Source organism: Camelina sativa, chromosome 11 (assembly GCF_030686135.1).
Source record: "Camelina sativa cultivar CO46 ecotype springtype chromosome 11, ASM3068613v1".
In the NCBI taxonomy this organism is placed as follows: Eukaryota; Viridiplantae; Streptophyta; class Magnoliopsida; order Brassicales; family Brassicaceae; genus Camelina; species Camelina sativa.
Window position 1 is genome coordinate 46,538,234 of NC_141890.1, and position 16,533 is coordinate 46,554,766.

The window sequence follows — 16,533 nt, forward strand, 5'->3', positions numbered from 1 at the left end:
TTATTCATTATTTTTCTATTTTTTTTGGCTAAGAACACCCTTCATGTTCTCCCTATAAAGATGACCTTATACAAAGACAAGCTGACATGGTTCTGATCCTTTATAAGCATATGCTAACTTTTTAAAAATCCGCTTCTTCTTTCCAGATACTACAGATGAGAATGTTGCCATCTTTAGACAGTTAGCGTTTTTTAGGATATACTTTGCCAGTTTATTTTCTTGCTTTGTCCCTGTGTAATGTCTCCACTCGAAGATCTCTAGATGGGACACTAAACATTCGGGAACCGAGCAAGGCTGGTTCCAGCGATCCATGCTATGTAGACCACGAGGTTTCGGTTTCAGTTTCAGCTTGAGAAGTTGAAGTCTTGGAGCGTCTTGAAGTATAGAGTTTAACAGATTCCACGACACTGCAGTGTCGACGGTTGCCTTGACCAGCTCAGGCATATGTCCAAACCGTAAAACGTTACTGGAGTAATCTCTAATGTTCAAGTACCTCAAAGAAGGAGCATTAATCACAAAACCGTGATCACCCACGGGTGGAGATATCGCCCCTGAATTATAATAGATAGATAGACTCTTCAAAGTTGGCACATTGATAATGAACATGGTCACATTGACATACGTTGTTCGTCTCACAACCAAATTTTCAAGAACTGGACAGATGCTTAAAAGCCCTTTGACAGACTCGTCGTCTGAGAATCTGACGGACAAAAGGTGTAGAGTTTTAAGGAACCGCAATCGCAAAGGATCTTGAGTAGGAGGAACATCCATTAGACATAGTCTTTGGAGTATCAATGTTTCGAGGGTCCAAGACTCACAAAACAAGCTTCTCGGCAATGTGAGGGATGCGTAAATCGTCTCGATCCTCACCTCGAGAATAGAAAGATGAGCCAATAAATCAATGTAGTCGGCCACTGGAATATTAAGATAAAACTTGAGATGAAAGCTTTGTAGAAAGCGAGCTTCGCTAAACGGTAGAGATTTGGAAACAAAGTAACGAAACTGATAATAACCACATGAGAAGTCATCATAGATGAATTTGGTCACATGCTTCCAGAGTGTACGCCATCGTTTCGACAAGACGCTCGTGGCAACCACCTCGTTAATATATACTGATGATGACAATATATCTTCACAAGCAAATCATGTGGCAACGAGCTGATGTTGCCTGTCGCCTTACTCTTCATATTTCTTTTTTTTTACTTTGTTTCTGGTGAAGTTTAGCCTAATCGACTGTTTGAATAAGAGAGAGAGAGAGAGAGGAAAAAAAATAAAATAAAAAACCTAAAACCTAGGATAGAGGCACGACGTAAAGTATATATTCAGTCGTAGGAAACAAAACAAAGGATTACTGAAACTTGGAGTCATGTTCGGTTTAAATTCGATACAGAATTACAGAGTTTGAGTTTGGACCTCGGTTAGCAAGTTAAATCCGGTTCGGTTACACATGTGAAACCCTTTAGGCCCAATAGCTTGGTGATTTCCTTTTAAAGGCCAAACAGCTTCTGTCTGTTCAGAAACTGCGTCGTATTGAGGATTTAAACCCTTAAATGAGAGTTTTCCGAATCCGAAAAGCTCTAAACTGCGTCGTATTAGAATGTTGTACAGTCTAAACTGGGTCGTATTGAGTGATTTCAACTACGTGCCGTGTTTTATGAATGCTTTGACAAACACACTGTTTGCCGTTTTTATGTTTTAGTTTTAGTTTTGTTTGGTTACTAGATTAGGTGTATCTTGTCTCTAGACAACATTATTGATCCATAAATCTAAGTTTTTATTTATATGATTTTGTTCATTTTTCTCTTTCCTCTCGTTTTTTTCTTGGGAAGAAGAAACTCTATGGGAATTTTCAGGAATTTTGTCAGCCATTTTCTCTCTTTTGTAAAACCAACTAATTAGGTGTGATAAAAAATCCAATTTTTTTTTTTTTTTCGTTTTCAAGTCAATGTTGTATAGCTCTATCTCTCTTGTTTATTCACAAAAAATGCAGGCTTGTTTCTGTCGGTTTACAAGCTGAATCATTGACGTTGCTTTTTATGTTTACTCAGGTCTGTTTTGCTGAAACAAGAACCCTAATTTTTGTCAGGATTCAGTAAAGGAAGCATTTTTATTAATGTTATGCTCTGTTTTCGAAAAAAAAAACTCAAAGAGTAAGGAATGAGTGTTTCTGTGATGTCCAAGAGTGTATTGGTTCGTTGACTGAGTTGGTTTTGGTTTTTTTGGAGATCTAGCAACTGAAAAAAACTGGTCTTTAATGGACGTTGTACGGTACTGTTTGTGAATTCCATTCTCGATGGCGATGCTGTTTGTTTTGGAAAACAGTGGTGACTTTCAGATGTTTCTCTGTTGATTCGATTCAAGAGTCAGAATCAGGTTACTGTTTTGTCAAATAATCCATGTCTGGTGCTCCTAGAATGCAGTCCATGAATGTGGCTGAAGCAGAGACCAGGCCAACTCTGAGGACTTCTGTTAACAAGTCTAGTCCGTTTATCACACACAAGGCTGTTTCAAAGTCGTTGAGAAAGCTTGAAAGATCTTCATCTGAGCTCAGTGGATCAGATGAGTCTTCTTCTTCTCACAAGCACACTCTTAACGTGGCTTCTATACTACGACGGCATGAGCAGAACCTAAATTCTAATCTGTCACTGAATGCATCTTTTTCCTCTGATGCCTCTATGGACTCATTCCACAGCCGAGCATCTACTGGTCGTTTGATTCGGTCCTACAGTGTTGGAAGTAGAAGTAAGTCTTACCCTTCGAAGCCAAGAAGTGTTGTCTCTGATGGTGCTTTGGATTCGCCACCTAGTGGTTCAGAGACTAAGAAGAGGTGTGCTTGGGTGACACCAAATTCTGGTCAGTTTCTTACTCTTGTCTACATTCTGGTGTAGATGGATGTGCACAATCATCTATTTAGTTTCAAAGATCTTTATATTGACTGTTTCTTGTATGAAAATGCCAGATCCTTGCTATATTGTTTTCCATGATGAAGAATGGGGTGTGCCAGTTCACGATGACAAGTATGGTTTAAGCTTTTCTCGCTTGTGTATATCTGCACTCTTTCTGATTGATGAGTATTCCTTAACGTCATTCTTTGGTGGCGGTGTATGTTCAGGAGGTTGTTTGAACTCCTTGTGCTTTCGGGTGCTTTGGCTGAACACACATGGCCTACGATACTGAGCAAGAGGCAGGCCTTCAGGTTCTTGCTATGTTTCTGGTTCACTCTTCATTTCTTTGAAGCAGTCCTTTCTGTTTTCTTATGAAAAATGTGGAATGCAGGGAAGTTTTTGCTGATTTTGACCCCAGTGCCATTGTGAAAATCAATGAGAAGAAGCTGATCGGTCCAGGAAGCACTGCAAGCACTTTGTTGTCTGATCTTAAGCTAAGGGCCGTCATTGAGAATGCGCGTCAGATACTTAAGGTGAACCTCTCTTCCACTCTTGGTTGATTTGCTCAATTTAGACCCAATTTTGAGCGCATTGATCCAAAGCATTGCAAAAATCTGAATATTGAAATAAAGGAAGGTCTTGAAGTTTTCAAAATATTGTTTCATATAGGCTTGTTGCATCTGATGGGAAACTAAAAGCTACTATCCATTGCAGTCAGATTGATGAGTGCTCTATCTCTGTTGACAGGTGATAGAAGAATACGGATCATTCGACAAGTATATATGGAGCTTTGTGAAGAATAAGGCGATTGTGAGCAAGTTCAGGTACCAGCGACAAGTGCCTGCAAAAACTCCAAAAGCAGAAGTGATAAGCAAAGATCTAGTGAGAAGAGGGTTCCGGAGCGTAGGACCAACGGTGGTTTACTCCTTCATGCAGGCAGCAGGGATAACAAACGACCATCTCACCAGCTGTTTCAGGTTCCACCATTGTATATTCGAACAAGAAAGGTAACGTCTAAAAAGAGAGACTTACTTAAACTTGTTAAGAGGTCTCTTTTATGTTTTGTAAAGCCTCCAATTTGAGTTTATTAGTATTCAAAACAATGAAGAAGCAAAGTGTGTTAAAATGCAAAAACAAAAGAAACAGTCGATATGAATCAAACAGCATATCGGTAGGTATAATAGTCCAAAGAAGTAACATCGCTTCGTTTGATCTTGACAACTTGTCCTCGCTTAAGTCCATAGTATCTGGCAAGAGGATCAGTGATGAGGATGCGAGGCAACTGTGTGTCTTGCACTGTATATTTTTTGAGTAGTTCCTTCTTGGCTTGATCGTCGAGTACATAGTACTTGTTGATGAGTTTATGCTCAGTGATGTTAGTCACCAATTCGGCTTCCTCAAAGACTTCAATTGTTAGAATCTTGTTAAGCTCTAATACAGCCAATCTTGCGGGACCAGTTATGGCCATTGGAACAACTATGATCCCTCGAGGAACTTTATCGTCTCTCATCTTTAGTGCCACTTCCTTTTTAATTATTGGGACTCCCACCTTAGGACCTTCTGGGTAGAAAACGTAAATCTACACCAAGATCGAGACAAGATTCAGCATTGGGTCAAAAGCTTACAACTTTAGGACTTGTTCGTTCTTTATATATGTACGTACCTTGTCGGCTGGATTTGGCCCCTTATTGGCTGCGACGAAAAGAGCTTCCTTATTGACTTTGTTTGTAGTTTTACAAAACCTTTGAACAAACTCTTCTCTTTTCAAGTTCAGATCAGAATCTTCTATAGTGTAACCCCGATCCCTCAGCATCTGAAGCACCGTTCGACGCACCTTGAAAATCCTCGTGATCTCATCATCTGAGTCAGACATAATCTCCAATGTCTTTGTTCTTGTCTTTTTTTTTTTTTTTTCCTTTTGCCGGCGAGGAAGAATGAGGTTTTACTAGGGTTTAGGGGAGTTTAGGGGACTCATAAATACTGGCATTATAGCATATTTTATTCAACGTTTTTAGATCTTCAGTTACATGAGATGAATCCCATCTCTTAGATACCGACACGACATTTATGTCTTTTTCCAAATTTTGGTGCTGAGATATTTTCATGAGCATATAGCCATATATACATCTAGTAATAACAGACACTGTGCCATAAAAAAGCCTGAAAATTAAGACACAAGAAAGAAAAAGTAGATAATCTCACTCAAAAAACAGTGGATGGGATCTGTCTTTGTTTACCACAAATAGACAAAACTGAGAGTCGAAGAGACAACAATCAATATGTCTAATATCTATAGCCTCTCTTTTCCTCTGTTGTTAACATTACTCAACATGTGGATTACATTATATGTATAGATTATGGTCATTCATTCATATCCTGAAGGCTGTCTTTGCAGTAGGTATGCGTTGTGTCCATTTCTTCTTTCTCTCTGTCTCTGTTAGTCTCTTCGATGCAACCATCTGGAACGGGTTAGGCCCTTCATAGCTCTCCTCTTTAATCCTTATCTTCTTTTTCTTCCCTCTGTCATATTCTTCATCCCTGCCACAATCCAATACACATTCATGTGTAAGAAAACTTCCCAGTTATAACCAAACACATAGCAAAATAAACAACAACACTCACCACTCATCTGCTACATAACCGATGCTGCTTGTGCCTTCACTCTTTGATCCCATCTTCTGTGAAGCAGAAAACTCCTCATCCCATTTGGCAACTGCAATATTTATAAGAATCAATCCGATCATAAACAACCAAATCAAGGCTTGTTTGATTCCAGTTCCAAAAAAATTATCACCAGAGTTGACATAGCCAAAGGTCTAACAGTAGCAAGTTGGGAAAAGGGATAACTTACCCACTGTCTCTGGCACACCCCGTGTGAGAATGCTCACAGCTTCTTTCTGTAACAAGATTGAGGACTCTCTCTTTCTTTTAGACAAGTCAGAACTCCCCAAGGGTTGTTGTTGGTCTGAGGCAAGAACAGCGCCAACCAACATATTTCCATTACTACTAGTTGACGTGGACTGATCATTATCTGCAGCACTTTTCTTGGATAGGAGCTCCTCAGAGATCATTTTGACAGCTGTACTACTTAATCTCCCCTTTTTCAGTTTCTTCGTTTTTCGTAATCCCAGGGCCTTATTGAAAAATTTTAATCCCACCTGCAGACTTTTCATGTTACGCTTGCGACTCTTTCTTGGTGTGGTGAGAGTCTCACTCACAGAAGTTGACTTTATCAACTCAATTGAAGTGGCCAATTCTTCCGGGCGCTGTCCCTTTGTCTGATCAATAAGAACAGCTGCTTCAATAGGTGATTTACCAATTGACACATCTTTAACCTGGAGCAGTAGCGATATGCAAGTTAGAAACACTCAATCCCGTTGATAAAAAAGTGGCCATGAAACAAGATGCTGACATGTGATGGTATAATTACACACTTACCTTCAGTGAATTAGCAGACTCGATCAAATTGTGAACAGAATTTTTCTCTTCAACACTATTTTCAGCTTTAGCTCCAGAAACAGGCACGTTCACAAGAATTTGAGCATTTGTGCTTCCATTCAGGAGAGGAGACACCTTCCCTGGTAATATTGGACATGCAACCTTCGAATCTTCCTTTACCAAAGATCCTTCCCCATTAGCCAGCGGAAGAGACACTTCCTTTTGGAAGGTCGCTTTGGTATTTAAGTCATTCTGAATTACAACAGTAGGAGCAGCTAGATCACAGGTTTTTATGGGTACTGAACCATTTACCATCTTAAGGGTCTGTTTTGCCTCCACACAACTTATGGGATTTTTCTGAGGCTCTTTGGGATTTAAAACTTTCTGAGTTAAGCCAGCACGAGCACTTTGATCACATGATTTCAAAAGTGCTGAACCATTGGCAGGGCCATTCAATTGATCTTTTGTGTTAGAAGATACAATCAAAGATGCTCTGTTTGTGGCAAGGCTCTCTTTCTTAACCAAGGGGACTGCATTCTTAGGGACAGCATTTTGTCTATCACGAACATAGAATAGCATATATGCCTTCTGATCAAACACAGTCTTCTCACTAACTTGAAAAACCTACAACAACAATGTAAAGAGGAACTTACTATTAGCTATTGGATTCTCATCTGCTTGCTTGTGCATCAGTTAGCAATTTAAAATGTGCCACCTCAACACAGAACAATGTAAAGAAATAAACTACTAACAGCAGGTAAAGTATAAAATTCAAATTTTGCAATCCATAAAATGTAGAACACAGCAACTTACCCTATTGTCATCAAGAGAATACCACATGCCACTTGATGTACGAACAAAGCAGGCATAGTGACCAGAATGGCTGCTTCGACCATAATGAACTAACACACCATAAAGAGTGTACTTCAGATTGCCTTCCTGTTCAACACAAGTATTATATCTGTTAAAAATGAATTCATGAAGCTTAAAGATTTAAAAAATAAATAAACACCATCATTCAAACAATTGACAGAACAGGTTAAAATTCGTGGAATATAGAACACAAGAAGAAGCTCACTTACATGGGGACCACTGACAAAAGGTTTCATGTCAATTGCAGACGTAAACTGGACTTTCCTATCGATTTTTTCGGATCTGTGTGCTTCAAACCGCTTAAGATGTACGGTTAAAACATACGGTGCTTTAGAAACAGTTAGCTGCTTTCTAGCCTTGACTTTGTGTCTGCATCTTTCACATTGGTAAACCTTTGCACCATCATCTAAGAGCTCAACAGCAGTGAAACGTAAAAGTGCTCTCTGCAACGAATCAGCCTTGGAAATGTCTAGGCTTAGGTCAAGAAATGGATCAAACTTGTTGGAGCAATGGGAACATTGCTCGCATTTCACCTGAATTGGAAAATAAAATATTAGAACACGCTGAATCCATTTAATCATGTATTAAAGATCTTCCACCCATAGGTAAAATATATGCTCAAAAAGATGGTCATGAAAACAAAGCAAATTTACCTGACTTCGAAGGCTACCACCGAAAATTTTGTGTACCAAACTTCTCCTGTAAGCATCAGAGGATTCACTTGGTACACCAGAAGGGAGACTACACTTGTGCATGCATTCAAGCAAATTGATCATGTACTCATGTGCATCCTCCTGCCGGCAATTTCTAAAGTTTCGGGAAATGCCTAAGCAATCAGATGAGAATCCTGATTCATTAGTCTGATTATTAAGCCAAAAATTGGCACACAATAGTGTTATGCCCGAAAAGTCTGAGAAGAAGCGTACATCGCAAGTTTGAGACCAAATCTTTTGGTGCTAGTATTCTGCCAGTAGCTTGACGTGCAGTCCTGACATGTTTCTGGATCGCACATAATGCACAAAACCCAGCAACATTACCTACACAAACAATTTACATATATCAGACACTGCATCATAGACTACCACACACCAATTAAACTAAAAACAGAAGACATAAGTGCTCTAGCTGATCAAACAAAGCAACAAAATTAAGCATTTGGAGCATCTAAAGCAACTTACAATATTTCTGATGCGCAACGGTTTGAAGAGTAGCAGCTAAAGGCTCAGTGTATGTCAAACATTGCAATACCGAATTGAGAAAACATGTATTCCCCAGATTCTGCAAACCCGCACCCTAAAATAAAAAATCACAAATCAATAAAACCAATCAGTATAGATAAAAAGGAAGCATCTTTACGATTAATCAAAGGAGGTTGAACAAAATTGAAAGAGATAAGATTGGCTAAGGAACTCACGATTTTGCGGAAGGTAATGCTAAAGGTAAGCTCAGGATCAAACCCATTTTCCAACAAATCGGAACCTTCAGGTTTCTTAGCGGAGGGTGCAGACAACACTCGATTGTTATTGGAGCAAGGATTCAAAGTCTCGATCTTAAAATCAGAACGACCATTAGAGAAACCATTAAAGGGTTTCCTAGCGGGATGAAACTCGATCTTCCTGAAGACGGCTGAAGCGGTGGAAGAAGCAACGGCGCAAGATCCGTTGTTGTTGTTCGACGGATCACGATCCGTTTGGATCCTCAATTCAGTGCTGATCGTAGTAGCAACCTCCATTCACCCTAAATCAAACAATCCGTGGTGAAGGGGAAGATCACGGATTTGTGATTGTCGGGAACAGAGATTGTGTAAATGAAGATGAAGAAGAAGAAGAAAAAGGAGAGAGCTTTTTTGCGGCTGTGTGAAAAGAAAGGGAGACAAAGAGAGTGGCAGCTGCAAACGCACTACTAAACCCTAGCAAAGACCCACCCCCGACATCCACTTATTATTTTAATTTTAATTTAATTTTAATTTAATTTCTTCTAAGTTTTGCCATTCATACAAAGTACTTTAACAAAACATAAAGACCGGACTGGAGTTTCTGTTTCTGTTTCTGTTACGGTGGTCTATACCGCGCCTGATTATTACTCAGAAAACGAACATTTTTTTTTTTTTGTCAACAACAGATCAACTTAAACGAGCTAATTGGTAGGAAAATCGTTTACAAACAATACTTGGTGCGGAGATGTACACGCTTAGCGTGCCAAAAAATCCGCCCTTAAATTAGCATTTTTAGGAATTAAAGATAAAGAAAAGGAAAAGAATTCCTTCCTATCAGTTTTGATGTCGTCAAGGTACGCCGAGAATGCTGGCCAGTCGGAAGGAGAAGACACCATCTTCACCAAGTCTAAGCAGTCAGTATAAAAAGCCACCTCTCTGAAGTCATGGCCGATCATGCAGCGCATCGCCCAAAGGAACGCTTCAACTTCAGTATGTAATGGAGATAGACTTCGCCTGAAATTCTTGGCACCCAAAAACGGCAACGTTGTCTGGATCGAGGTACAACACCAACCAGCACCTGCATACAAATCCCCTGCTTTCCAAGATCCAGCTATGAAGCATCGATATCCTGAAAAGACCGAAGGAAGGGAAACCGTAGGCACCCTAACTGGCAACTCCGAAACTACTGGAAAGGTGGGACTAGTCACTAGATCATCCTCTATCTGAGCCTGCTGCCATGCTGCAGCTTCACCCTCTGCTACCCTAACAATATCCTCTGGCCTTTCGGCAATATTGTCAAAGACACGTGCATTCCTTGCTTTCCAAATAAACCACATAAGCCAAGGGAAAGCCGCAATATGGGCTCCCGGATTCTGCTGCCCTAAAAAGTGATCAACATTTGCATATACTGATTCCGTCGGGAAGGAATTAGGTCCCACCGGCACATTTGCTAGCGCCCAAACCTGACGGGCCGGAGGACACACAAAGATGGCATGATTTATTGTCTCCGAATCTGCGCCGCATCGTACGCACCGTACATCACAAGCAATACCCCGTCGTCCCAAATTTGCCGAAACCGAAATACAACCAGATAAGACCTGCCACATAAAATGCTGGATCTTAGGTGGGCAACGAGCCCTCCACACACTAGCGAGTAGGGGGGTAATTTCCGGGCCATAACCAGTGGCCGCAAAAGTCCGAACCACGTCATGACGTGCAGTATGATAGTCTGATTTGACTGTATACTTCCCAGTTTTCGTGAAATGCCAACCGAAGGGATCATCCCTTTGGTTACCACCCAACGGAATAGCCCTGATTAATGCAACATCAAGTGGATCAAAATGCTCATTGAGCATATCCAGACGCCAAGAATTATTTTGTCGGTCAATTAATTGATTCATTTGAAGAGAAGGGTCCTTTAACGGCCCCTTGCTGGAAGCTGGTCTCGGGAATTGAGCTGGTACCCAAGGATATGACCATATAGAAATGGTGTCCCCAGAACCAACCCGTTTAATAAGCCCTTTATTAACCAGAGAGCGAGCAGAACATATACTCCTCCATCCATAGGAGGGAGAGTATGACCTAATTGGATCCAACAGATGCGTATTCCTATAATACCTACTTTTGAAAACCTTGGCAAACAAAGACTCTAGAACGTCTATCAGACGCCAAAGTTGCTTGGCCAGTAATGCCGAATTAAAGTCATCCACATTCCTACAACCAAGACCACCCAACTGTTTGCTAACACATAATTTCTCCCAGGCAAGCCAATGCATGCCCCCTGTCTGACCATTTGTACTCCACCAAAAATTTGCCACTGCACTGGTAAGCTTGGATGTAATTGTTTTTGGTAACCGAAAACAAGACATCACAAACGTTGGAACAGCAGTTGCAACAGATTTAATCATCACTTCCCTTCCCCCTTTTGAAAGCAAATTTGCCGTCCAACCATTCGTCCGACTTTGAATCCGCTCTCGAACAAAAGAGAAAACCTTGGTCTTAGTCCCATCCAAACTTTCGGGTAAACCTAGATAGGACCCCATACCACCCAAAGTTGTGATCCCGAGAACATCCTGGAGCTCGGTTTTTGTCTGCTCATCAATCTTGTGCCCAAATTGTACCGAGGATTTTGTAAAATTTATTTGCTAACCCGAAACAGACTCATATTGTTTTAGAATATCTAAGATAACCCGACATTGTCCTCTGTCCGTCTTACAGAAGAAAAGACTATTATCGGTAAATAACAAATGCGTAATTGACGGTTCGAAATGAATATTATAAAATGTATTATTTTTAGCTTTGACCTAATATTAAGGGTGTAGTTGAATTTGAAATAATTAAAATCAATAATATACGGAAAGCATAAAAAGCCCTTCATTTCATTATCCCCCTAAACCCATGAGTTGTCTACTAACGGGCCTTAACTAAAGCCCATTATATGAATTTTGTGATCTGTTTTTGAATAGATTGGACTTACTTAATTTGGATGAGTGCTTGCAAACTTGTGTTGCCGCGAGTGCTTGCCGACTGATGATGACACATTAATACATTGTGAATTTTCAAATTTTAGTTGATGTTGGCAAAGTAAAAGTTAATAAAGAAATCTAATTTACTGCAGAAATCTGAAATCCTTTAAACATATAGAAATTAAAAATTACTATAAAGAAAAAGGAAAAAGGAAAAAGGAGGAATTGCATGGGAGAAAGAGATAAATTGTAGTAGTAAAAAATAAAATAAAGACTCCGCACCCGACAGCCATTGTAATTGGTAAACATGTGTAAGGAGGATCCCGAGTCGGTGAAGACTCCAAAGTACGTTTTGTATTTGCTACTACCAAAATATTTCAGACTGTTAATATTGTGCTGAATTGGAGGAATTCAATAGACAAATAGTATATGTAATCCCCATAAGATACGCGCATTATTGAAACCATTGGCCCCCCCATTCGTTATTACTCTTTCTACTTTTTCTTTGTGACCGTTATTATTATTTGTTTGGTCAATTCTAAAATAGTGCATGATAGAGATTAAGATTGAGTGTATTTTTAAGTTTAGGTCAATGTCACACGCGATTAACAACTTTTTCATTAACAAAACAAATATGTTCGTTGCTACAACGACTCTTTGCCACGGTAGTTGGGCTAACTTTATTTTGTAAAGCGAATTGTATTTTATTTTGTGTATAAAAAACATATAAAAATAGAAATTAGCATACAGAAAGAGAGAGAAGGTGCATGAAAACACAAAGAAGCAGATACATAGGGAGATGTGCCCTGAGTCACGTGCCCCTCCCACTCGACCACGTGCCGTCGAAGCAATATCTCATTCCTAAACTCCACGATTCGTACGTATTCCAATTTTAATTGGACTCTAAACTTCCATTACTTTAATTGTAACACTAATTAATTAGTGTGCTTATTAGACACACGCGCACGCACGCAGTTATAACTTCACATTTGCATTACGAGTACCGATATTTGTTATACTAGCTCTTTAAGTAGGTAGAGTAGTTTTATCCAACATACCAAACCATGCGTTTAACGGTAATTGAGTATTTAATGCTACAGTATGATCTAATCGTGCTATAAATGTATTACAGTAATATTCATATTGAGATCTCTATGTTTGTACTATCTATATACTTTACTGATCGTGATTTATTATCACTTTTTTGTTCTGTCACTAAAAGGAGGTGTCGGTGGCACTCACTCCACCGTTCCAGTGATATTTAACTTTGGGATTTTTCTTTTTCTTGTAAGAAAACAATCTGAATAAACAAATGTAATACGTTAAAAACGGATTGCTTTGTTCATCCTCATCTCAAAACACTCAACCTTTTATAAGAAAATTATTTAAATTGACTCTATTCAACTCCTTTCCAAAATACCCTCTTTTTCTAATATCCAAGCAAAGACATCTGAATTTGGGTCTGTGGCTCTGAATAGATAAATTCGTTATTGCATTTAACTGACGCAGACAAGATTCAATGCCATAAATGTTCTACTTGTTTAGTTTGATGGACAAAAAAAAAAGTCAAAACCAAACCAACCCAACAAATATTCGTATAATGTAATTTGGTGCTGAAGTGAGAAGAAGGGTACTATTCTTTGCATACAAATAGCATCACACATCTTACATCTCCAGTCTAAACTTATTTGTGTTTCATCATCACTTCTTCCAAACAATTCCTCTAGCTAATCAATATATTAACACACTTTTTCTTGTGAAGTTTTTTTAAATGAAATGTTACCATATTCATGATTCATTCACATGAATACGGATATATATATATATAATAAACCTTTCACTTAAATCTCGTGAGATAAAAGAACACAAAAATAGAGGAAGAGGAAGGCATTAGCAATAGTATTCATTTGTTTAAACGGCACATGTTGATTACTAGCTAGATAACGTAAACATTTATGATACGGAAGTGAATAAAGTAAAAACAAAAAAGGAACAAATACGTTAAAAATTAGATTGAAAAGAAAAGTAAAAGTAGAGAGATTGTGATCATAAACCTTAATGATTATGTTTAACCAAGCATCTTTGCAGTGCAACCACATGCATAGGCTTTTTATGTTAGTTAAAGCACTAGCCAATTAGCCAATTTGGTGATCTGAATAAGTCTCATCATCTTCATGAGACAAAGAGGATAGGTCCCCCTCCTCTGTCTGATCCAACAACCCAAACTCCAAATTCTACTCTCTCTCTCTCTCTCTCTCTATCTACCATCAGTGAGAAATTAGATGAAAGTAAATTGCTTTTTCGTGCCCAACAAACTCCATTTACCTTCAGCTTCAAGGCTCATCATCATTACACCACTTTCCAGTTCAGCTAATTTTACCAGTAAGGACAGTGACATAAAAGACAGAGAAATGGACCCAAGTTTCAGCAGCAGCAGAAGAAGAAGAATTGGAGGAACCGTTGTTACTGCAGGTTCTGTTTGGGAAACGAGAATGCAGAGCGACGACGAAGTTAGTAATACTAATACCGCCATTGTCCTTCATCATCATGCCTCAACCGAAGACAAGAAAATGAGCTTAAAGGAGGAAGCTTTAGGGACTAATAACGGAAAGAGACGAACTTTGAAGTCTAGAGCTTCCGATGCGAAGAACCCATCATCGGTTGAGATTGTTCGAGCCAGTTCAATGAAGCTCACGAGGCCGAGATCAATCGGTACTCCTCCGATGACGCCGAGGAGATCGGTTTCTAGTGATGATAAGAGTCCTAATATGTCGGTGGTGAAGAAGACGAGATCTGAATCTGTGGAAGGGGTTGAGAAGACTACTCCGGGTCGGGTTAAGAAGATCCGATCGGAGCTCTGCACGGCGATCGTTAAAGCCGGTGAGTTTGATTCAGTTGCGTTGAGGAAAGTGAATTCATTGCCATCGTCAAACTCTGAGAAACCTGATAAGAAAACAGAGCATTTACCAAAAGAGGAAACCGTTGTTAGCGAGAATTCGAAGATCCCAGATGAAGTTAAAGAGTTCGGTGTTTGTCAGGAGATAGTCGTATCTGCTAAATCGAACGTTGTCGAGCAGATCGACAATGGTGATCACGAAGAGGAAGAGGACGAAGAAGAAGAAGAGGAGGAGGAGAGAGAATTAGAGAAGAAGAGTGTTGATGTTAAAGAGATGAATGTAACGATGAAGGACAAAAGCAATAACAGAGTTGAGACTAACAAGTTTAGTCAATTTCATAACAGAGCAACTCCATCTCCGTCGTCTGTCCGTAAAGTTTCGCCTCCGGTGATCAAAAAGGCAACTTCCGTTTATTCTGTCCCACTGAATTCTACTCCAAGCACAGGTATTTTATTCAAATCTTGATGCTTTGTTTCCATCGGCCTCGAATTTGACGTAACCTCTGTTTTAACGACTGTTTCCAGATAGATATGCAGAAGGAGAAGAAGAACAGTTTACTCAGTCACAGAGCAAATTGCAGAGTCTAGGTGAGACTTTTTAATAGTACTCTGTTTCAGTCAAGTACAATTTTTTGTTAGTCCGAAAAGTCTGAATTAGAAATGTAAATGGACAGTGGATCTAGTGATGTGGAGAGATGCATCAAGGTCGACGTTAGTGTTCGGCTTCGGAACTTTTCTCATCATCTCTTCTTCCTACGCCAATGATCTCAATTTCAGGTTTTTTTTTTCTCAACTGATTGGAAGTTACACACAAGTTAGTTAAAGTAGTTGGAACTAAAAATGTGAATGGATATGTACAGCTTCATATCGGTGGTAGCGTACATGGGACTCATTTATCTGGGAGTCATGTTCGTATTGAAATCACTGATCTACAGGTGTGATACATATAGACACTCATTTCTCTCTCACGCTCATTGCATGTTGTTTTTGGTGACTGGCTTTAAAAAGGCATATTATAATGAACGCAGGGGAGTGGTTGAAGAGAGGCAAAAAATAGTTGGAGTGAGAGAGGAAGATGTGAAGAGGATGCTTAGACTTATAATGCCTTACCTCAACGAGTCTATGTTTCAACTCAGAGCACTTTTCTCTGGCGATCCCTCCACTACCCTCAAAGTAAGTCTTCTTATTCGTCTCTCTCTTTGTCTCTCTATAACACTTCATGAAAATAAGAGATGATGATGTTGTGCAGATGGGAGTGGTGTTATTCGTCTTGGCTAGGTGTGGCTCTTCCATCACTCTTTGGAACCTCGCTAAATTTGGTACCCTTTACAACTCTAGTCTGTCAAACTTCTTGTTTCAATGTAGATTTCAGAGTTGTGAGTTTTTTTTTTCTGCGTGAGAACAGGCTTCTTGGGAGCATTCACAATGCCTAAAATATTCATCTCCTACTCAACACACTTCTCAGCTTACGGTAACTTAAAAAACCTCCTTTTGTACCTCTTGTTAGTTGTTACATCTTCTTTTGAGACATTTATTCACTCAGGTTGTGATATATACATGCAGGAAACTTCTGGATAAGGAGATTCAGGGACGCATGGGAATCGTGCAATCACAAAAAGGCAGTGGCTTTGGCACTCTTCACCCTAGTCTGGAACCTCTCTTCAGTCACTGCTCGTGTTTGGGCAGCATTTATGTTATTCGTTGCTTTAAGATATTATCAGCAGAATATGATTTGGTCTACTAATCAAAACGATGACGATGATGATGATGAAAATATAGCAGATGACGAAGAAGAAGAAGAATTAGAAGAAGTACAAGTCCCTAAATTCAAAAAAGCTCCTCCTCATATGATGATGCCTAATAAACTCAAGAAAATTTCTTAAATTTCCTTTCCACATATATAAATGTAATCTCTTTAGTTTTTTTTTTTATAGTTAGGGTTCCTCTGTTTACTTCTCTATACACAGCTTCTATACAGTTAAATAATGTGAATCTGATCTTCTTCTAAGCTCGAACTCAAACTATGTTGCAACTGTTCAG

The 16,533-nt window shown here is 39.3% G+C and overlaps 4 protein-coding genes and 1 pseudogene across 4 annotated transcripts; 2 read left to right on the forward strand and 3 right to left on the reverse strand.

The window, feature by feature from the left end:
* Window positions 1-66: 66 nt before the first annotated feature.
* LOC147935509 (putative FBD-associated F-box protein At5g56560 pseudogene) lies at window positions 67-771 on the reverse strand (annotated as a pseudogene).
* Window positions 772-1,752: 981 nt separating this feature from the next.
* On the forward strand, window positions 1,753-4,099 carry LOC104726362 (uncharacterized). Its single transcript, XM_010445205.3, has 6 exons — window positions 1,753-1,899; window positions 2,049-2,853; window positions 2,960-3,017; window positions 3,113-3,196; window positions 3,277-3,418; window positions 3,633-4,099. The coding sequence occupies exons 2-6, from the start codon at window positions 2,397-2,399 to the stop codon at window positions 3,894-3,896; spliced, it is 1,005 nt and encodes a 334-aa protein (XP_010443507.1). The 5' UTR covers window positions 1,753-1,899; window positions 2,049-2,396; the 3' UTR covers window positions 3,897-4,099.
* LOC104726363 (DNA-directed RNA polymerase subunit 5-like protein 1) lies at window positions 3,918-5,037 on the reverse strand. The gene is made up of 2 exons (XM_010445206.3): window positions 4,549-5,037; window positions 3,918-4,464 (listed from the first exon to the last, which is right to left on the reverse strand). The coding sequence occupies exons 1-2, from the start codon at window positions 4,756-4,758 to the stop codon at window positions 4,042-4,044; spliced, it is 633 nt and encodes a 210-aa protein (XP_010443508.1). The 5' UTR covers window positions 4,759-5,037; the 3' UTR covers window positions 3,918-4,041.
* A 15-nt stretch (window positions 5,038-5,052) lies between these two features.
* Window positions 5,053-9,187, reverse strand: LOC104726365 (ubiquitin carboxyl-terminal hydrolase 23). Its single transcript, XM_010445207.3, has 10 exons — window positions 8,611-9,187; window positions 8,375-8,489; window positions 8,123-8,233; window positions 7,850-8,022; window positions 7,406-7,729; window positions 7,137-7,262; window positions 6,324-6,947; window positions 5,737-6,220; window positions 5,508-5,598; window positions 5,053-5,423 (listed from the first exon to the last, which is right to left on the reverse strand). The coding sequence occupies exons 1-10, from the start codon at window positions 8,926-8,928 to the stop codon at window positions 5,255-5,257; spliced, it is 2,535 nt and encodes an 844-aa protein (XP_010443509.1). The 5' UTR covers window positions 8,929-9,187; the 3' UTR covers window positions 5,053-5,254.
* Window positions 9,188-13,657: 4,470 nt separating this feature from the next.
* LOC104726366 (reticulon-like protein B21) lies at window positions 13,658-16,501 on the forward strand. Its single transcript, XM_010445208.3, has 8 exons — window positions 13,658-14,939; window positions 15,019-15,081; window positions 15,168-15,270; window positions 15,354-15,428; window positions 15,522-15,666; window positions 15,743-15,812; window positions 15,899-15,964; window positions 16,057-16,501. The coding sequence occupies exons 1-8, from the start codon at window positions 13,880-13,882 to the stop codon at window positions 16,374-16,376; spliced, it is 1,902 nt and encodes a 633-aa protein (XP_010443510.1). The 5' UTR covers window positions 13,658-13,879; the 3' UTR covers window positions 16,377-16,501.
* The last annotated feature ends 32 nt before the right edge of the window (window positions 16,502-16,533 follow it).